We start from the raw sequence: 22,825 nt of genomic DNA on the forward strand, positions 1-22,825 counted from the left end.
TTGAAGTTCCTATAATCGTATTGTGTTTGTGTACCAAGTTTGTTGGATGTCGTTTGTTTAATAATTTCTTCTGATTTAGGGAAGGGGGAATGTTATCAATACATGTTCTATATTGAACATAGTATATTGTTTGTTGATTTTACATCTTTTGAAGCTCAATTTGTCATGTTGCGTGAACTTGGAAATAAAATATAGTTATTTCATTGGAATTATTTTTTTGGCTTTTGATCCTTCTTTTTCCTGTTATTATAGTTTCATTGGTGTCGTGCTCAATTTTTTTTGACTTTTTGGTCAATAGCTTTTCTATTATATATACATTTATTTTAAGCATGAATAATAATATCTTACAAAAGAAACAATCAAGGTAACATTCTTAAAACAAGTGCAATAGGGATGCAAACACCTTCCCTTAGCGAGATCAATTCCCAAACCCATGCGCTCTAAACAAAGAATTGGTGGCCAATCATACTGGGTAAAAGATTGGTGGCAATTCCCTTTTTTATTATTTGTTTCGTTTAGTCGGTGACATCGGTTTTTAAGCAAAGCGAGTACAATAAAGTTTTCAGAACAAATCATATCATAAAAAAAAAAAAACACTATTTTCTATTCTCTCATCTCTCTCACTTTCCTTAACATTAATTCGCACCGTTACATTATTTGGACTAAAAAGTAAAAAAGTTAACTAGCCAATTTAATAAAAACGTTAATATTGCTAGAACAATAGTCAACATCAATTTGCTTAGCTTCACTAATCAAATGTACCCTGATATGCAATCATACATCTAGGTCACCAATTAATAAGCAAGAGTCATACAGGGTCACATATTTTTTCAAATAGCAATTTATCTACAAATTTAGGTATGCACAAACATGATATAACGAAAAAGTAAACCACACAATTTTTAAGCGTTTAAAGAATTGCTATGTTAAGGTAAGGAGTTCTAACGAAATTTTAATTTTTTTCTATCCTCGAAAAGCCTGTGATGAAATATAACTAAACAACATAGGTGAATGGCGAAGTTTGAATCTTGTGTTTTCCATCACGATAATCCCTTCACTTCTAACACTTTCCAAACTTTTTGTATAAATTAATTTTATATATGTTTCACAAAAGATCAATGTCTTTATCTGCTAAACTAGACCAAATATATTAAAGTGATCTTTTATGTATTTAATTTTCTTTTTATTTTCTTTTTATTTTCTTTCACACGCAAAGCATGTGTGTCTTGGGCGAGCAATGGTATAACATTATATGAGGAACAAAACAAAATGTGGAAGGGAATTAAATCTAATAAAGCGGTTTCTGAAATGCCTTCACCTTTTCAACTCAATAAATAGTCACCGACATTAGGTTCCTTTGAATAACATAGAGTGTCTTGGAAAATTATGTTGGAAGAAAGAATGAATAATCGAGACTACCTTTAGAGAGCAACTCGAACTCGTGGGATCCACTCATCCACCCCCTCGTTATACAAGGGACAAAACAAAATGTGAAAGGGAACTAAGTCTAACACAGCGGTTTCTGAAATGCCTTCACTTTTTCAACTCAACAAATAGTCACCGGCATTAGGTTCCTTTGAATAGCACAGTGCCTTCGAAAATTATGTTGGAAGAAAGAAATAAACAATCGAGACTACCTTAGAGAGCGACTTGAACTTGTGGGATTCACTCATCCACCCCCCGTGTGGGTTCAACTCTGAGGGGATCCCTCGTGAAATCCGTTCGCTTTCTAAGAGGCAGGGCTTCCATGAAACCTCCTCACGCAAAAACTCAAAAACAATCAAAGGATTCCTAGAGCTCTTACTCCTCCTAAACACATTCGTGGGAATATACTCTTGAGAGCCCTACTTAGAGTGCGGATTAAGTAGCTAGTTCTGTTTCCCTTTTGAATATATTTTTTTCTTTCAGTTATTTTCCTTCCGATTCAGCACAAAGACAACGAGCAACTACACCAATGGCAACAACAGTTTTATATCATTTGTGAAGTCGTCTACCTCATAGCACTGATCAAAGTAACTAAACAAGTGAGTTGGAATCTAATACACCGGTATTTGTACGTCGTTTTCAGCACTCTTAGTCCCAAATTGCTTCTTCGGACAAGTGTTTTCCAGCCATGTGGTGGTTATTAATATGTGCTTGCTCATGATCTCAATCGAAATTTAGAGACTATTAAGTTGTTTGATGATGTGCTGCGTTCTGAAAGTTCAGTTGGATTTTTGAAGGTCCTGCAATCAGTATGTATTTGGGCAACAATCATGTTTCATGTAATTTGTATTAGATAATTCTGATTTCAGTACTTTATCTCAATAGACCCAGGATTATTTTTTGGATCAATCGTCACAGATTATATAAACCAGCAAATTTTGTTATTTGTTAATATAAAGATGGAATAAAACACAGATTTAAGGTAATCGTGGAAAAATATCACACAAGAGATTTGTGGCAATACATGGTCATTCAGCATGAACGGACCGCTCGACAGATTGATTACAGCTTAAATCATCCCTGAAACCTTAACTATTCAAATCAAATAGAAGGAATTAATGGACCGCTTCATTTCTTTGGTTGCTGTAATCGAGACAAACGAGCCCGTTCAGCTTTACCTTGGACACGTATATTGGAAGTTGGACCTGTACAATTAGGAAAGGGTAAAGAGCTTCGGACTAGACCTAAGACAACTAAAATGGGTCGAAACAGAATTCAACAACTCCCCAAACCCAACACGCACTCAACTTCCTTCATTCATGTATTTTAGCTGGAGAACTGAGATGCAATCTAGCTGGCGAATTGAACTCCTTATCACGAAGTTTCTTGGCTCTTTCGATTACCTCGCCAAGCACATTCTCCTCTTGCTTCTGCAGCCTTTCAATGACGCTCTCGCTCTTTAAGAACGGATCGAATAGCATCCAACTCTGCAATTGCAAAATGTGCTGGAAAGATGGAGGCTGGCTGAATAGGCAATCCAGCAGAAGTCCCCTTGATGATTCGGAATCATCAGATGGTCGTCTCTGATTCACCTTATTCTGTAGATGCTGAGGCTCTTTTGGTAACCTTGGTTTTATCTTTCTTGTTGTGTTCCTTGTCAACTTCTCATCATTGTACAGAAGTCGATCTACAATGGTAATTTAGAAAGCATTTACCTTGAATATAAAATGTCATGGACTCTTACCGAGTTTAATCAGGGAACAAGAGCTCACAAGAGCTCACTGAAAATCCAAAATCGTACCCACGAGAAAAGTGGCCACAGCAGCCACTTTTCAGTCCCACAGCAGCCACTTTTCGGTCCTTCATACAAATTTACAACCAAAAATCATAAAGATCACTTTGATAGAGCACTTTGACAATTGATGATGATAAGGAACATCACCAAGTTATAAAAGTTTATATTGAATTTGCACGAGAATAGTACAGTCACTGAACTTCTCTTGTGCATCCCTATTTTGAGTAGGACCCAACCCAACAAACACAAGGGAATTCAAAATGATCTAAATAGGGTCAAAGGACGAGTTTGAACAGAAAATTATTACCAAAACAATGAAAGCCTCAGTGAGATAAGAGAAGGCGGCCATTGTATTGACGAAAAGCCTGTGTACTTAGAAGCTTGCAATAACTCTAGTAATATGTCTTTTCAGGAGATATCATAATTTGCCAGGTATATAGATCAATCAAAACTGAACAATGCAAAATATTCTCGTCCTCTCCCTTTCAGCATTTGATTAAGGACCTCTGGTTACCCAACACGCTGCACATTACCATACTAATTTAGATCGCTCCCTGCCAACTAAGCTCTCTCCTCTCTCCCCCTCCCTCCCCCCAACCCAAAAACAAACACCTACCCTCACATCACCCAATTGAAAAGACAAACTTGACAGCAGTAAATTTATCAGCACTATCTAGCCACATATTTCCATCCTTCATGGAGGACGAATAGATAAATATGGGGAACATAAATTCATTGACTGGCCTCTGGCACAAGAAGGTAACATTCTGCAAGCCCAAAGTTTGCTAAACTAGAGCGGATTAGTGTGGAAAAAACAAACACGAGTCCTGTCACTGAATTCTCTTAAATCTCTGGAAAGCAAGGGCCTAGCACTTCAAGACGCATTCTAAATAAGCATTTTTTTGAGCAACAAAAACAGAGTGAAAATTGTTTATGAACAACAAAAACAGAGCGAAAATTGTCTTTGAATCCATTTGAATTTCTTTTCTATCTTATATGAAACGAATGGCCAACTGGTCAGCATCAAAATATTGGAAAAAGAGTATCATGCCCTGATACAAAGTTGGGAATTGATGAGATGACCTAAAAGCAAGAAATAAGTTTCATCATACGTTTTCTCAGAAATACGAGTTCCAATCTACAAGATCAAATTCGAGGCCAGAAACTAATGCCGTTGCCGTAATTCAGTGAAAGATGGACCTTTTCATCAATCCATAAGTCAAATATAGTCCTAATAGGTTTAGAATTCTTCTCCCAAGTCCAAAAAGAAAGATAAAACTTGTTGAAAAATCCCAATTCTGTCATTGGACTTGGGGATATATGCAAATGAGTATTTTCACCAGAACTCCAAAACAACACTAGTATTTTGGCCACAAATGACTCATTTAATCCAAATTGTCTACATCATAAAAACATCACGCTATTCATTTAACTTTTGTCTACACAAGAAGGCCTTGCAGTTACCATGGACAATAATACCAAGATCAATCCAGATCTTAAAGCAACTTTGTTGCATAGTAGCTTACCGAATATCCAGCATTACAACAGCAAAATATACATATTCACAAATTGATAGATGTAACTTTAGTTATACCAATCAGCTGATGTGGGTTTCACCAAACACTTGGTACATAATTTATCAATCTTTTGACTATATGTAGTTTACCTGCTCCACAGTTGCACGGTCAGCTTTCTCGTTACTTTTAGTTTGGCAATAGCCATATTTGATGCACATTCTCGAACTGAACCTGTCAATGTGCTGGACATACCAACATTAAACATTCCCTCCCACTCCTGCAATATTCATTCATACAATTCATTCTTTCAACAAGTTAAATTCTCAACAACACATTAAGAAGCTAGAGAACAGATCAGTGTCCACCAAAACATGTTTAGATACAAGAAGGAAGTGGTAGAAATGGTACTGGTACACTATACATCAACACATGCTTATTCAAGTATCAAAAGTTCAAGTGTTAAAAAAAAAATCTAAAATAGTTTCGTTAATGTGCCAACCAAATTGATGACAGCATGAATTCAACATTCTTATAAAGTTAGAAAATTAAAGTTGTTATTAAGTTCTATCACAATTATGGAGGTTGGTGAAACTTGAAAGTGTAGACAGCTAAAAGATGAAGATAGTGAGAAGGAGATTAATTAGTATCGTTTATTTGACTATTACCAAAAGTAGACCCAGTGCACAGAAGGTATATCTTTGAAGCATTGCCACATGACAAGTATCATCACTCAATACATGGATTGTAGAAAATTCGAGCAAAGCCTATAGATAATCTCTTGTTGCACTAAAGGCAGGATTTAAGAACTTCAATAAGAATTCTTAGCTTCTAAGGTAAATTGATCAAAACTGTGCAATCTAAGAAAGGAACCATTCTGAGCAGCATATTGCTCTAGCCACACCATACCGGTACCAAATCAATCACAAGATTTCCCCGCCCTTTCAAAAGAACAGCCGCTAAGAAGAGAAACCAACCCTTGTATATCTTGAATACTCCTCCTTGTTCATTTTTATCTACACAAAGTTCTTCGAGTAGTCCTTTCAGTGTTTTCCTAAAGAAGAAAGATTAAAAATCCAATCAGTTTCACGGTTCATTTAGGATGCTAACCCTATGATTCAAAATTTAATCTTGTTGTAACGATGCTGCTATAGTTTTCTCCTCCAATTTATTCAAGCAGAAAGTGATGCTCTTACCTACCTACTGTTGGGAAAATATGGCTTCGTATTGGGTAGAACAATGAAGTCGGATCGAGTAATCAAGTCGGACTTTGAGGCGTGGTATCACTTTCTTTAAGGATTTATTTGCCCCACAAAGTTGCTAATGGTCACCGACAAATTTCCTCCAGGATACAACAAAGTCTAAAAATGAGAATACTAGATAGCAATTCTAGTATTTCTCCAGTCTCTCATGGGAAACAATTAGAAACAAAGACGTAGTTTCTCTCGAAAGAAAAATGAAAAGATGGAAGAAGATATGTGTTTGATCTCAAAACAAACGTATTTATCTTTTTCTTTCGAATAGAGGCAACTCTTCAAAAGGTTGCTAAAGAACAAAGACAACATTTCGTGAAAAAGTACGTCTCAAAGGTTACGTTGAAAAGATATAAAAATTCGGAATTAAATAAATAATAAATAATAAATAATTGTAACTTTTCATGAACAGTTGCACTGTTTCAACAAGATTTTGTAGTTAATATTTTATATAAATAAATCCGAATTTTCTCAATAAATAAAATAATGATCGTTGGTTAATGCCAAATCTCGTCCACGTGCGCACTCACATCTTTTCGATGTGAGACAAGGCACCTCTCAATTTGTTTTATAAACAAATTACCAACAATCCCCCACTTTTGTTTATAAAACAAAACAAAAATAAAACGTTAGAAAATATACAGCCAAAATTTCCGTGAGATTAATATACATACATAAATGTCTCTTTCGAGTTAAACATTTACTTAGTGCAAGCATCTCAAAGCTCTATCAAAGTGACAAGTAGCTCGGCTTTAAACTTGTACTTTTATATAATAGAACCGGACATACCGCACATACACTAACCTCTTGTTTCAGCGAGAAGTTCTATATTACTCCGCACTATTATGGCCTTGTGCTTGATCCCCGTTTCATGAGCTCTCTAGAAAGTAACCTAACTTTCGTAAGAAGCGGCACCACTCCTAAGCTCATATAGGTGAAGTATCTACTATGTGTTTCTGTTACTATCAACATATTACAAATTTGTATCATACTTCATTAAGAATTCAATTCAGCCTACAAAACGTAATAGACGATACTGACTTCTCATATCAGGGCTACGTCAGTATCAAACAATCACATTCAATAACTTGTTCTTACCCATTAAACCTTGTAACTAGTGATGTTCTAGAAAAAGGTCGGGTTACCATTATTGGTGATTTCAATTAAAGGGTTTCAGCCCCATTTCTTGTGAGGTCATTATTACCATATGTTTTGGTAAAGCCTTTGTTAAGGGATCCTCTATATTATTACTTGACCTCACATAGACAATTGTTATGGTACCATCTTTAGTCAATTGTCTCACATATTCATGTCTTAGACTAATATGTCTAAACTTACCATTATAGGTTCTACTATAGGCTCTTACCAAAGTAGCCTAACTATCACAATGGATAGAAATAGGAGCCATCGGACTAAGCCATGAATTGATATTCAACTACAAATTCATAGCCCATTTAGCCTCTTTCCCAAATTTTGCTAAAGCAACAATTCAAATTCTAGAGTTGAGTGAATTATGCACATTTGTTTCTTGCTCGCCCAAGAAACAACACATTCACGTAATGTGAAAATTAATCCATTAGTGGATTGTTTATCTCTCACACTTGCAATCCAACTAGCATCGGTATATCTTTCTAATATAGCCGAATTATTATAGAACAATAAGATAACTCTCTAATGTTCTATATTGGATTACTAGTAATTACTCAACTTGCATATACAAAAGTAATATCAGGTCTAGATAATGTATCGCATACATCAAAAACCAATATCACTCACATTAAAAACTCTCCACCATGAATCAAATGGAGTACTCATATATTTGAAAACAAGATGTTTAAATCTATGCAACATCTTCTCCGTGTAATCACTTTAGCTCAAAGAATAACCCCCACTATTTTTTTTTTAATTTTAATACTTAAGATAGTATCTGCTTCTCCTAAATATTTCATTTTGAAAATGAAAGCTAGATACTTCTTAGTCTCAATGACTTCAAGTCCCCTTCGGATACCCCCACCACAAGAATATTTCATGAGGCATCCAATCAAAACTATGCATTTTCACATTTCATGCTCAATGAAATACATACATCAAAATAGAAAACCAATGCAATTCTACTCTCTTGGCTCATTTATGCTATTCCTTAGAATCAAATCTATGAGGGCAAGGACAGCAAATAGAACACATTAGAACCAAACAAGGGACACCCAAAAACCCATTAAGTATCTCCAGATTGCCTCCATAAATAGAGCACTACATATCATCCCATGCATGTAATAACATTCTCTAAAAATTCAGTAAATGCGAGCGAATTGAGTATCGAGGTATCAAAAGTGCATAAACTGGAATTGAGAGAGGCGAAAAGAAGATACCAGCAATTCTAGGAATGGAATCAACAACATCGAATAATCAGAATCTTCTAAAAGGTATAATTAGAGCCATACCTCATTTCTTCATCAAATTGCACGCAAGGGCAAAACCATAAATTTAACATTATTATGCTTGAAACCATTAGATAATATGATTGAATCAAATTTTCATGCCACTGCTTATGTGCTCGCATAAGCCCATAATAACATAAACATTCGTGCACATATTAATCTAGGACATCAAGCAATCGAGCTGATTCCAATTAATCTTGTGCTTGAATGCATGGCTCAAAAATACTAAAGCATGAAATGAATCAAGGCCAAAAGTCTAGCTCAATCACATGATACCAAAATGCTATTAAAGTTCTGATCTTCTCTTTCCTGATGAAGGTTAGAAACTATTATATGCAGAAATAAAAATCCCATGGTGCAAATGATAGATCAACCCTTCAATTTACTCTGACCAATTGATTCATCCCTTGTACATACATAAATTTCATCCACAACAAAGATCCTGCTATAGAGACGCAAGAACATAAATATGTGTAGACAAATGTCTCAATAAAAGAAACATACCCAGGATGTCACCATTGGCTAATCATGCATGAAACACTCATGAACTTCAATTTGATTAGAAACAATAACCTGCATTGGAGGAAGCTTTGATGGCCATTTTCTTGCTTGCCCCACAGCCAATCCGAATTTATTTAATAGGCCACATCAAACTCAATGATATCGATGAGATTAGCAACATTCAACAACAATGAGCAACTCAGTCCAACTCAACTTGTCAAAGGTCCAACTCAAGACCAATGAAATAATAAATGGAATGAAGTAAATAATCGAGAATATTATCACAGTTGATATAATCATTTTCTTCCCAAATTTCAAACAATGAAGTTACATACCTTGCTGAGGGTGTACGCAAGATCGCTATTGGCAACTTTGATGCTGATGATGATTACATTGGTAGCGTTGAAGCCATTCTCCAGCGAGCAATTGCCATTCACAATATCACACGGTGACTCGTCATGCATAGTGACGTAATCTTCATGCTCCCTTGGAACCTTTGCTCTCACGTCACCATTCCTCCTATACAGGACATAGAGAGGACGAGGCCCACAGAGATGCGAGGAAAGTCCCCATAATGTACTGATAGATCACCACCATCTCCATTTCCTTCTCTCTCCCTGTCTCAGGCAATGCCGATGTCACGCAGCACAAGAGCGAATTGCAGTTCCAAAATCACCCTTCGTGGCCAGAAATTCATGACGCAGGAGTGACGTTTCATATGGGACACTTAAAGATGGATCACGTAAATTTACGAAATTGGGGGACAGCAAAATGGCAAGGTCTCCATCCCTCCTTGGTGAACCAACGTGTCAACGCCATATGTCAAATTCACCAGAAACCACTGCAACACTTCGCTGAATCCGTCCACGGACCTGCAAAACAATGAAAGCTCGCTGGTGCAAACCCAAAACAGGGAGTGGCATGGGGTGAGACCTAGCAGCGATGGCGTGGGTGCGGTGAAGCGTCGTGTCTGTTCGCTGAGGAGCAGTTGTGGGTGTGATCTGATGCCAGAGTCACGGCTGCAGTTTAGGCATAGGGCGTCTCCAAATAATTCCTCGGACAACTTTAAGATGGAGACACATATCCATTACTTTGAAACTGTTCTCAGTGATAATCACATTGAACAAACCAGCCATGAAGGTAGACAATCCTCCAGTTGCTGGTTTTTGGGGATTCGAATTCTTTTATGGCATTTGAATGCCAAGGAGGTAGTCACGTATCCGAGAGTCTGTCAGCAAACTGCTTCTCCTCGCCCTTGAAATTGGTGACAATCACGGGCTTGTGGCCGGGACTAATAACGACCTTGAACGACCAATGCCTCCTTGTCAAGCTTTTCTCGTACATCTTCAAGTTTTTCATCAAACGGTGGAACTGCGAACAGGGAACATCGGGGAGGCTTCTCTCTCTCTCTTTTTTTTTTTTCTTCGCTTTTCGTCTTTTCTCCAGCGCGTTATTCACTGAGTAAAGCCCATAAGGATAAAAACAAATTCGCTGTGATAGGACGCCTCCCTTGACCCGTTTGCTTGTTTATGGTGCCTGCATCGCTCAATGGGCAAACTTGGCTTCTTGTGCTTCGAAATGTTGTAATCGACGTTGGCAAGGGACTTGATTATGTCGTCTACATCATCCTCGCTATTGTTGTCGTAGATGAACCAGCGCTACACTCCAATTCAGGCATGATAAATGACCCATTCCCCGATGAACCATCGTTTCCCCATCAAAGAAGATATCCTGCACTAATGCACAAAATAACCAAGAGACGCAATCCGAAGAAACATTGCAGTGTTCCCATTCAGTGCTAAGAATATTGATACCATCAAATAATATAATATTGGGATCTATAAAAGCGCGGCAACAATGAGAGCGAAGGAGGCAGCGAAAAAAGGATCCATATTTCCCTGGCAATGAAGTCCCACGTCCTGGTCAGCGCACTCTACGTTGTAAATGGCTTCCCAGCAACTTCACCTCTCTTGCTCGTGCGATCTTGTTTCACCACTTTGATCGACTCTGACTCCATTGTTGCAAAAAATAAATCCTTAAAATTGTTGGGAAAATATGGCTTCGTATTGGGTAGAACAATGAAGTCGGATCGAGTAATCAAGTCGGACTTTGAGGCGTGGTATCACTTTCTTTAAGGATTTATTTGCCCCACAAAGTTGCTAATGGTCACCGACAAATTTCCTCCAGGATACAACAAAGTCTAAAAAATGAGAATACTTAGATAGCAATTCTAGTATTTCTCGTGGTCTCTCATGGAAACAATTAGAAACAAATGGCAGTAGTTTCTCTCGAAAGAAAAATGAAAAGATGGAAGAAGATATGTGTTTGATCTCAAAACAAACGTATTTATCTTTTTCTTTCGAATAGAGGCAACTCTTCAAAAGGTTGCTAAAGAACAAAGACAACATTTCGTGAAAAAGACGCCTCAAAAGCTTACGTTGAAAAGATATAAAAATTCGGAATTAAATAAATAATAAATAATAAATAATTGAACTTTTCGCGAACAAATAGACTTGTTTCAACAAGATTTTGTAGTTAATATTTTATATAAATAAATCCGAATTTTCTCAATAAATAAAATAATGATCGTTGGTTAATGCCAAATCTCGTCCACGTGCGCACTCACATCTTTTCGATGTGAGACAAGGCACCTCTCAATTTGTTTTATAAACAAATTACCAACACCTACCCATTACCTTCAATTTGAACCAGAAAAGACAAGACACATCAAATTTCCCTTCTCAGGCAAGCTGTGCATTGATCCAAGGGACTTGGCAACTTAGAAAAATCAAGCCTTCCTCTAAATTACAAACGACATACAGGCATTGTGAATTAATCACGTGAAGCAATTAACAAGAATAGTCAAGCAACAAGAGAAAGGAACTTCAGGACCTCCGAAGGCGTATAGCGCGGACGTGACTGGAGTGTTTCTGGCTCCGATTGGACAGCCGTTGAAGCGGGGACTACCGGGCACGAGCGTGAAGCCACACTCCGAGAGCATTCGGACGCCGTGAATTGGGCGCACGCGAAGGCTCCGTCCACCGCCGCTTCCACGCCGTCTTTCAAGCCCAACCGTTCCAACGTCTTCTCGACTTCTGAATCCGACCACCCCGCCTCCGCCTCCACCTCCTCCTCTTCTCCTCCTCTCCTTCTTTAATTCCTTCGTTCCTTATATCTAATCTTGCTTCCATTGATTCTTCTTCCACCATGGTTTTGCCTGTTACAGGCAAACATCAAGTAGCGCTACCTGAATAGTGACGCGAAGGAGGATGATCAATGTCAATGGAGCTTTGCAGCGGAAGCGACGAGCTCAACTGAACTCATGCGACGGAGCTCGGCGGCAGAGCGAGTCGACGGGCGGAGATTGGGCGGAGGAAAGGAGAGCGGCGACCGTCCGTTGGCCGGGTGAACTGCATGAAGGCTTGCAGGTGCACGTAATAGCAACTTAGCAGGAGCCGTCGACCGGACGGACCGGTTCAATTCGGTTCTCAATGCCGAAAAGAAGAGCCGGCTTTAAAACCGGTTCTTCTTCTTTTTAAGTGAACTCTTGTTCTTTTTTCCCCGTTCCAAAACCATCCTTTAGTCCATTTTATTCGGACCTTCATCGAAAATTCTAAAGGAAATTTCAACCCTAATTACTCTAACAAGACAATCTACAAAAGCTAAGCATATAGTAAAGCAAGAGATGTTGGCACGAAACCCATATCATTCTTGGGTCAGTTTATTGAATAAAAATTTACAAAATATTATATAAGTAAAGTACAGTTAAGCTACATATTATGAGAATAAATCGAAATAAACTGCCGATTTTAAAAGTATATTCACAAAACTAAGTATATAGTAACAACATTCAAATAAACAAGATATGACCGTATAATACAAATCACTGAATAATACTTATTTTTGTTGTCTGACTAACAAATATAGATTATTTGTAAAATATGAAGCACCCATAATAATTTTCTCAGCGATGGATTATATTAGAGTATTTAAATAATAAATCACTCTTTTATCTAATAGCTTGAATTTTTAGAATAATCGGCAATAGTCTTACAAATTTCACATGGTATCAAAGTTAAGAGATCTTGAGTTCGAATATTCCATGCCCATATTTGCCTCCCCAATCACATATTTCCAAGCTTTAGGTTAAGGCCAAAGTCTAGCTTACGCTATTAGAATATTTAAATAATAAATCACACCTTAAAATAGTCAGCAATAACCTCACCAAATCTCATAGATTAAGTCAAGTTGAAATAATAATATAGTGAAGAGACCAATTTAGCTTGCAGTGGGGTTCATTTTAACTTCAAAATTTCGGATGATTAAATGAAAGTAATTATAGTTTGCTTCCTATATCCATCAAGCACAAAAATTCTGAAAATTAATTCAACTCATGCTATATGCCGAGTACAGAAGATTTAACCTTGGGATAAAGGTGCAAAGCAAGACGAAGTAGGCCAATGAAGAAATAACGAGAATTCTAATGATCTTTAAAACAGTTAAATATCTACAGGTACCATATTGTCTCGAGATGATCCAAGCAGCATATTACACTTCCCTCCTACTATAATAAAATTATCCAAAAAGTCCTAAGCCTATTGTACGGTAGCTTCCCAAACCTTTCAATTTTGTCAATTTAGTCATAAATCTTTTGACAACTTTCCAATTTAATCCTAGATCTTTTAAATAGACCCCGTCTTTCAATAATTTGCCAAACTAGTGCTAAATCTTTTAACGAATTCCCAATTTAGTTCTTTAGACTAATTATAGTCAGATATCTGTGACATGGCGATTTAGTTAGTGCTGGCTGTCCTGCATGGTGCAACCAGTGTTGACATGGCTATCCAGTCGGAGCATCCCATGAGTTATTCTTGGTAGGGATCAGATTTGTTGAACTTTCGTATGCTCACTAAGTTTACGAATAGTCATATGCCAATTACTGTTTACATGCTTTTAGAATCAAGAGAGAAATAGCCTCTCCACAGCAAGGAATGCTTGCAAGCGGAGTAATCCTGCCTTTGGCCCTTTCTAACCAACAAAAAGAAGAAGGCGCTTGCAACTTGCAAGTTTAGAGTGTCAAGGAAGTTGGGACGCTCACGTTGTTCCTTAATTCTGAATTTGCAATGATTCTGGTACACGGTTTCCAGGAGTAGCCGTGCACATCCAATGGAAATGGAACTTTGGCGCTCCGTACCGACACTTTTTTTGTTGTCAAAGCTCCGTACCGATATTTAAGGTTGATTGTTGAATATATGACACGGCCGAAGTATCTCAGAAACTTCTCATCAAAAAAGATATAAACTATACCGTTGGATCCCCTCGAGAGTTAGATCGACTGTTGAAGACACGAGGCCCATTCCTGTCACAACTCACTGTTTTCCAACCAAGAATGGCAAAGTCATGAGTTTCCATTCTTGGAAGGCCCATGGCACTTTCCATTCTTGGAACTTGGGAGGTCCATGGCAAAGTCATGCCTTGCCATTCTTGGAATGTCCGTCGGACAGTGATTCGGGATAGGGATGGGCTCCCGTCTTCAGCCGTTGGTTTAGCCCTCGAGGGAATCTAACGCTCAAAGGGATGAACATTTGCAAAAGTCAAGTCGCCCCGTCAACTAGACAAACAAATATATAAATGCAAAGCAGATGAACCTCCCTTACTCCTTCACAGAACTCAATAATAAACACAGAGTTCAAAGAGCTTCAATTTCTCTCGAACATAATGGCTGATCATGCTGGGACACTCGAAAGGTACTCAATTCATTCATATGACTATGCTTTTAAAAACCCTGCTTGGAGCACGAATTAAGTAGCTGGTTTTTCTTTTGAATTTATTTGTCTTTCAATCAAATTATTTTTGATTCGGTATAGGGATGAATGGCAACTGCAACAGCAGCAATCACAAGAAAGTTTTGATTCGACTAAGAGATTTCATATTGTGTTCACCACGTTCAAGCTACTTGTCATCGAGCATTTTAATTCACAACATATCAAGCCACTGAGTGACGCGATTTTACAATTTTACATCATTTGCGAAGTCATCTATCTCATAGCACTTATCAAAGTAACCGGACCTGCAAGCTTGAACCTGATATATCGCTGCTTGTACATAGTCTTTGGAACTCTTGGTGCCAACTTACTTCTCTGGACAAGCCTATCTCCATCTATGTGGCTAGTTGTCAATATATGTTTGCTAGTGTTTGCTTTGGCTTGTTTGCTCGCTGGAGATTCTGACCGTTTTCGAAAGATTGTTCAGCTATTCGACGATGTGTCGTTTTCCGAAGTTCAGTTGGATCCTTAAAGCTCTTGCAATCATATTATCAATCTTGTCACATGTGATTTGTAATAGATACTTCTAATTTTAATAATTTATCTTTGTAGACCCATAAATATTTTTGGGTCAATTGTCATATGTTATTTAGATAATTATGAAGTTTTGACTCAACCAAGAGATTTCACATTATATTCACCTCGTTTAAATTGCTCATCATCACGCATTTCAATTTGCAACATACCGAGGCATTGAGCCATTCGATTCTACTGTTTTACATCATTTGTGAATTCATCTATATTGTAGCATTAATCAAAGTGATGGGACCCTCAAGTTCGAGCTTCATATTTCGATTCTTGTACATCATATTCAGGGCTCTTGCTTCTGAGTTGCTTCTCTGGATGAGCTTGTCTCTGACCATGTGGCTGGTCGTTAACATGTGCTTGCTAGTTCTTGCTTTAGCTTGTCTGCTTGTGCGAGATGCCGACCGTTTTCAAGAGATTGTTCAACTGATCAATGACGTTCCAACTGATATTTGAAATTCTGGCAATATTATGTATTTGGGTATCGATTTTGTTGCATGTTGTCCTATTTGTAATATATCTTGTGATTTTCATAATCTATTTTTGTAGATGCATGATTATTTTTGAGTCAAGAAGTCACCTCAGTCCCTTGAAGGCTCCAACCGTTAAAAGGTTACTAGCAGAAATTCAGAATTCACAGCCAATGATCCTGCCTTAACAGTCGTTGGGGTTGGGTAACACCAAAAACGAACAAATGTGATTATTATCAGAGACCCGAAACAATGCTTAATCAACTCCTGGTTTGTCAAATTTGACAATTTGCCTAGTGATTGGAAAGCCAGTGTCTTAGGCCTTAAATCTCAAGACAGTGATTCCAAACCAAGCCAGCCGAGCATTCTCAATCCAACGGATCAAAACTATCCATTTTCTCACCCCAGAAAGTAAGTGAAAAAATCAAACTAAAATCACATAGCATCTAACTATCAATAGCAGATTGGAACCGGGATTCGATTAGGTCATAGCCAACTCCTATCAAAGCCTCCTTCCCTATAATAACTAGCAAAAGAAGGGGGCAAAAATAGAAAAGAAGATGCTGCTGTACAATTTACCTTGGAACAATATACCGACACCATCTAATAACGATACCCTGACATAATGCAAGACCAAAATAAACTTATCTTATCCCTCTCGCTTTACTCTAAGTTAAAATTGGGCTACTACTGAAAAGTGCGAAGCCATCTCCACATCCAGTAAATTAAATTTATACAACACGGGACTCACTCTCTCCATCGAGAAATGCCGAACAACGTGTATATTAGTACTACAGCCATAAACGACTGCCTAGTCTTATGGGCTTTGGCCAACTTCTCCCTTCTTTTTTCACAGCCTTGAGAGCTTTGTTTTTCCTTGCTTCCCGCTTTTGCTCTCTGGTCTTCTTTTTGTTCTCCATCCTAGAAGCCTTCCTGCCAACGGGAGCCTGCACCTCGATTTCGGAAGCTGACTCATTTCCTTCCGAATCTTCATCTACATCTGCATCTGACTTGGACTCGCTGCCGCAGGCTTTAGTATTATCGCCAGGATCAGTTGCCTTTTCTACAGCATTGACGTCCCCCTCCGTGAGAGCCTCAGATAACCCCATGATTGTCTTGTAGACGAGTCTTCAATGTCCTTCCTAGTTATCATCCGAATCACATCCTCTCCCACATTTTTCATCAAATCTAGTGTCTTCAGTATATATGACTGAAAGAGAAAGCATAAACAAACAGTTATTAACCATGACAATAGTAACTGACAGCACATGTAAATGTCACCTCATCCAAAGAAGAACACAAATTTAGATAGCTACTCTCTGTAGACCGCATTATAACATCTCTCCATAAAACAAACACAAATGCGTAATCCATGCATTGGGTTTTCGTAAGAAAAATTCTCCTAAGAGGGATGCAACAAGAAGCAGATGCACCATGAACATCCGGTGGGCACAAGTAGCTTCCGCTTTGATCTAGTAATTCCTACGGTGCCTTGCAAAGTTGGTCCCAGGGCTGTACAATATTTTGAATGGCAACAAAACATCACAGTCCAAAGCACACCCCATAGCCTGTTGGAAATTGATACACTCCATACAGTTAGATCCTGCATCAAAAGCTTTGCAAGATTCTATATTGATAATTGTTTAGTACCTAAAATTCATGGAGTAACACAGACAGAAGCAAGGTGCTTGTTAAACGGACTATTTTTTGAATGCCAAAACAAAGGTTAAAGGCAAAGGAGACAGAAAATTTCTTAATACGTACAGTTACAGTTTTAGTCTCACTGTGGACTATTCTCGATGTTAATGCTGGTCCAGGTTCAGATGAGTATGATTGTTCCATATGTATGGAGTTCGTGTGAATATAGCATCAGACACCTACTGCTATCTATATAGACCTTAGAAGCTAAGAGTTAATAGTTCATGGTGGAAACCAGTTCGAATGGAATATCAAAAGGAGTAAATGCGTGGTGCTAATCAATCAAGACAATAGTGAGTCGCACGACATGAGTTGAGTCAAAGGAACAAATCCGGATGAGTGGTCAGTTGAGAACTTCCAGGAGGTAAGATGCAGAGTTCAGTGCAAGTCAATTGTCACAGTTTTCTTCCGATGGTTTATGTTTGTTGGAGTAAGCTACAGTACGGTTTGGCATCCAAATATAGGTAGGCATATAGCCGGAATGCTCCAAGGCTTAGAAGTCAGGTCACCATCCGTAGTTTTTCATGACATCGACTTCAGAGTCATCTAATATTAAGACCATTTGGTAGCAGAAGAACAACTCAACTTCAATAACTCTATGACTTAGGCTTTGCTCCAGAAGAATTAAAGGTTCTCACTGCTGAGGTAAAAAGCATCAAGAGAGCCCATTACATTTGGCCCGGGGTTTTGTGGGGGGAGGGGGTAAGAAACAAACAGAAATCGAACGGGCAGATATCATTGGCCTGAGGTCTCCTACGTAACTCTTTTACATTGATGAGGCTGTTTCCATGGCCTCATCCATGGATGAAATAAAAAATCATACAATAACAAATAGAGGGAAAAGAAAATGAAACCTACCATAAACTAAATCCACGAAATGCCAATACAAAATCAATAATGTAGAATTGAAGAAAAATCACATTGCAAATTAAGAGTAGCTTCTTTCGGCCAAATAATAAAGAAAAAGAACTAACAGTAGCTCCTAATAAAAGTGAAAAAAAGGTATCAGATGAAACAAGCCAACATTCAAACGCCCACGCAGGGGCCTTGCAAAAAACTAAAAACCATCAGACTTAAACACCAGCACCGAAGTCTTGTAGGCCTTGATTGCCAATTCTTGCCCGTCAGATTTTGTTGCATGAGAGACGCTTGCCTATAAAGTCAAGTGACAACAGGGTCAAGAGACTATGCAGCAGTAGCAAAAATATGAACAAATCACAAGTAAAATCGCGAAATCATAACAATGACGTGATGAAGTTCCGCCTACAATCAATTGGTAGAAAAAAGAAAGTAGCAAGTACTGCTCTATGTAGATGATAACATACTTCTTTGCCAGTGGAAATGCAACCATTTATATCATTAAATACATGACGGTTGAGCAACTTGAATAGAACCATCCAAGTCCTCTGGTCAATGGCCTGCACAACCGTGTAAATGATTCCTTGAGAACTTCTCAGAGATGCTACCATAGCTTCATTAACTTTTAGGAGTGGGGGTGGGGCACTGTAACTTCAATAACTCTTAGAAGTGGTCTTACTTCTGAAAAATTATTACAAGCAGGGACACGAACCAATGCATACACCCATCAAACAGCTTACTCGGCAAAAAAGTATCAAGATCTAAAATAGCTTTGTTATTGTGCCAACCAAATTGATGACAGCATGAACTGAACATTCCTTTTTTGGTGAAAAGTGGCAAAATTTTGAAAATTGAGTTCTTAAGAAGTTCCATCACAAATATGGATGTCGGTGAAACTCGAAAGTGTAGACAGCTGAAATGGGGAGACAATGAAGAGGAGATTCACCAGCGTTGTTGATTGTACTGTTACCACAAGTACAGCTTTTGCAGACAAGGTGTCTGTTTCAAGCATTGCCACTCCATAAGCATCAGTACTCAGTACAGCAACTGTAGAAAATGCTAGTGAAGCCCATCATTAATCTTTCGTCACACTAAAGGCAAGATTTAAGGACTTCAATAAGATGTCTTAGATTCTCAGGTAATTGAACAAAACTGTGTTATCTAGGAAAGCGACCATCCTGCACAGCATATCGCTCTAGTCACACTACATCAGTATAAAACTAATCACTAAATTATCCAATCCTTTCAAAAGGAAAGCCACCAAGAACAAAAACCAATCCTTGTATATTTTTAAATAACTCCTCCCTGTTTAGTTTTATCAATAAGAAGTTCTTCGAGCAGTCCTTTCACTGTTTTCCCATAGAAGACAGATTGAAAATCCAATCCATTTCCACAGCTCATTTAGGATGCAAACCATATGCCTCAAAGTTCAAGCATAAAGTGATGTTCAGACCTCCCTTCCTGTTACCTTCGATTCAAACCGGAAAAGAAAAAGGACCATGATTTTAGGCTTTTCAAGTAAGCCAAACAAGTTGTAGTCATCAAAGAAAATCTCTAATCCCCAACGGGAGAAAGGAGACATCAAAATTCATTCTCAGGCAAGCCATGCATTGATCCAAGGGACTTAGCAACATACAAGAATCAAGCATTCCTCTGAATTACAGACTACATACAGGCATTGTGAATTAGTTAAGTGAAATACATAAAAAGGATAGTCAAGCAACAAGAGAGAAGAAGTTTAGGACCTCCAAAGGAGAAGCGCGAATATGAGCGGAGAGTTTCTTGCTCTGATTGGACAGGGGTTGAAGTGTGGACGACCAGGCACGTGTGTGAAGCCCTATGTGAGCATTCGGACGTCGCACAATCTAGCAAAGCAACCATTCTAAGCAGCATATTGCTCTAGTCATGCTATATCAGTATAGGATTACTCATTAGATTTTCCATCCCTTTCGAAGGAACTGCCACTAAACACAGAAAACAATCCCTGTACGTTCTAAAAGCTCCTTGTTCACTTTTAGCTATTAGTTCTTCGAGCAGTACTTCCCGTACTTTCCCAAAGAAGATAGATTAAGAATCCAATCCATTTTAAACAGCTAATTTAGGATGCTAACCATACGCTTCAACGTTTAACCTTGTTGCAACCGTGTTGCCACATATTTCTCCTACAATCTATTCAAGCATGAAGTCATTTCTAACCTCCCTTCCTATTGCATTCAAACCAAACTGGAACAGAAAGAGAACGTGACTTTAGGCTTTTCAGGCGAGCCAAACACATTGTAATCATCAGAAAAATAAAAATAAAAAATCTCTAATACCCAAGGGTAGAAAGCAGAAATCAAATTTCATTTTCAGGCACGGTGTAGATCGTCCAAGGGACTTAGCAACATATAAAAATTAAGCACGCCTCTGAACTACAAACTACAAACCGGCACTGCGAATTAGTTAAATAAAATAGATATAAAGTGTCACACCCCAAAACCATAAAGAAGGAATGACACGGCCATCCTTCTTTACACAGGACGCAGCCTCAAATACAACCAACAAACTGATATTAACTTATATAGATCTCAAACCATATATATATATCAGATGAACCAACAAATTGGTTGCAACATCAGAGTTTCTATAATCCACCAAAAAGAGAAAAAAAAAAAAATATATACGTTTAAAACTCAGACGATCTAACTACTAGTAAGTATTATTTGCACCACTTCCTTAAACCATACCAAAAACAAAATAGAACTCCCCAAAAGTTCCCACCGACTACGCACTCGCTCTATTCGCCGCTAGCTAAGGAACCTGAAAAGATTAAAGGAGGAATGGGATGAGCAACCACAGCTCAGTGAGTAGTACATATCTTCTAAGCAGATCGAACAACCCCTATGCATGTATACAAAGCAATATCAAATTTCATAACATCAACTCAATATCTAAAATACATATCGAACCATATAAAAGTTATTTCTTATCATCAAAAATTTATACTAATATGGAAAACTCATTCGAATCGCCATCAAAAGTCAAGTATCAATGGTCGAATCCATTGAATAATCTCCATCAAAAACACATATCAATGGTCTATCCATTGATCAATCTTTGCTCAATAACTAACCATGGTCACGACACAACGCCCTGTGACAAGGCGACCAAGATTCCCCCATTGGCAAGGTCTCCACCTACAAAGCCGGTGGCTAGGCCCAGAAGGATATCCTAAACCTGGTATGCATACCCCAAAAACCCCTCATTGGGTTCACAGTCACATTGAGCATAAATAACCATTCTCCAATACCAGAAACCCAATCCATAAATCAATGTCTTAAACCAAACAAATAACATTTTGCAACATAGCCCATCATCCATTTCATATCCGTTTCTCAAATCATCATAAACCTTTTTATAAATCAGTCGCAAAGCAATTTCATATATGTTTCTCCACAAACCTTGTATAATGTGCTTTTCAAAGATTCACAATCAAACAAAGGGTAGCAATTGCTCGATCTGACTTTTATGCAATAAAAATGCTCTTCTTGATTCAATATATATACATACATACTTCAAGACATGATTTTATAAAACCAAAGAAGATATAGTACCCCTCACCTTGTCGTCTATGACCAAACGACGAACAATACTCGTATCGTCGAACTCAAAGCCCTATCAAATAACCGAAAAATAATATTAAAATCTATTCTATCCCGACTACAAAATGACTAAGTTACGCCTTAACTCTAACAAAAGGACTTCTGCGCGCTAACAAATCGCATAACCGAAGCGATTGTTCAAGCCATTTGCAACATGAAGTTTAAACGCAAAACTTGATCAAGCCTTAACTTTTCTTCCGAACCCGATCCGAACGTACTTATATTCAATAGAGAGCCCTTGAAACATATCACAAGAATCCCGACTTGGCCATCCCAAAATCAAGCCGAAAAATAACAAAATACAGGCCCAAAGCTGCTGGACGCGTACTGTTCACTGCGCACGGGAAATTTTGAAATTCTGTTTTGGACAAACCATAAACTCAAATCACGATCCGTAAAATCCCACGGCTCCACAACACCCTAAATTACCATTCTTGCAAAAATACGCGGCTCAACGACTCCAAAATTAGACTTCGCGCTCAGTTTTCCAAAAATTTCAATTTAAGTCCTAAATCCAAAAATTACTTCAATCGGACAAACAATGGGCTTGATCTCTTACCGAGTGCTGTGTTATGGAGTCGAGTCGGCTTGGCGAGGCATCCGAGACGTGCACGTGCCAAAATTCCTTTCCTTTTTTCCCTTTTCTCTTCTCCTTCCTCGTCTTCGTCTTTTCTTTCTTTTTTTTTTTGGTCGAGGGAACTCTCAGCTTCTATTTAGCCGAGCCCTCTCCCCTCTCCTTTTTGTTTTACTGACTTTTCAGTTTCTTTTTCAGTTTCTTCTTTTGGGGCCCACTAACATAATATTACATTATTGCATAATATTACATTCTACCATCCTTAAAAAAAAATTCGTCCTCGAAATTTACATGCACTTTAATCATGA

General features: G+C 38.1%; 1 protein-coding gene and 1 long non-coding RNA gene across 2 annotated transcripts; both read right to left on the reverse strand.

The window, feature by feature from the left end:
• Positions 1–4,584: 4,584 nt before the first annotated feature.
• Positions 4,585–16,855, reverse strand: LOC120293980. Its single transcript, XM_039313816.1, has 4 exons — positions 16,601–16,855; positions 16,326–16,363; positions 11,819–12,074; positions 4,585–5,014 (listed from the first exon to the last, which is right to left on the reverse strand). The coding sequence occupies exons 1-4, from the start codon at positions 16,853–16,855 to the stop codon at positions 4,883–4,885; spliced, it is 681 nt and encodes a 226-aa protein (XP_039169750.1). The 3' UTR covers positions 4,585–4,882.
• A 1,622-nt stretch (positions 16,856–18,477) lies between these two features.
• LOC120293176 lies at positions 18,478–20,099 on the reverse strand. Its single transcript, XR_005550878.1, has 3 exons — positions 20,048–20,099; positions 18,770–18,862; positions 18,478–18,597 (listed from the first exon to the last, which is right to left on the reverse strand). It is a non-coding gene; the product is annotated as an uncharacterized LOC120293176 (long non-coding RNA).
• Between the last annotated feature and the right edge of the window lie 2,726 nt (positions 20,100–22,825).

The sequence above is a fragment of the Eucalyptus grandis genome, chromosome 5 (genome assembly GCF_016545825.1).
Source record: "Eucalyptus grandis isolate ANBG69807.140 chromosome 5, ASM1654582v1, whole genome shotgun sequence".
Taxonomy (NCBI): Eukaryota; Viridiplantae; Streptophyta; class Magnoliopsida; order Myrtales; family Myrtaceae; genus Eucalyptus; species Eucalyptus grandis.

Excerpts from the sequence above, each read along its gene's own strand:
- LOC120293980 (XM_039313816.1), bottom strand. The coding sequence starts at position 16,855 with ATGGGGTTATCTGAGGCTCTCACGGAGGGGGACGTCAATGCTGTAGAA. Across the intron at positions 16,364-16,600 it reads AAAACAAAGCTCTCAAGGCT|GGTATCGTTATTAGATGGTG; the intron begins GTGAAAAAAGAA and ends GCATTATGTCAG. Across the intron at positions 5,015-11,818 it reads CGCGCTATACGCCTTCGGAG|GAGTGGGAGGGAATGTTTAA; the intron begins GTCCTGAAGTTC and ends TGAATATTGCAG.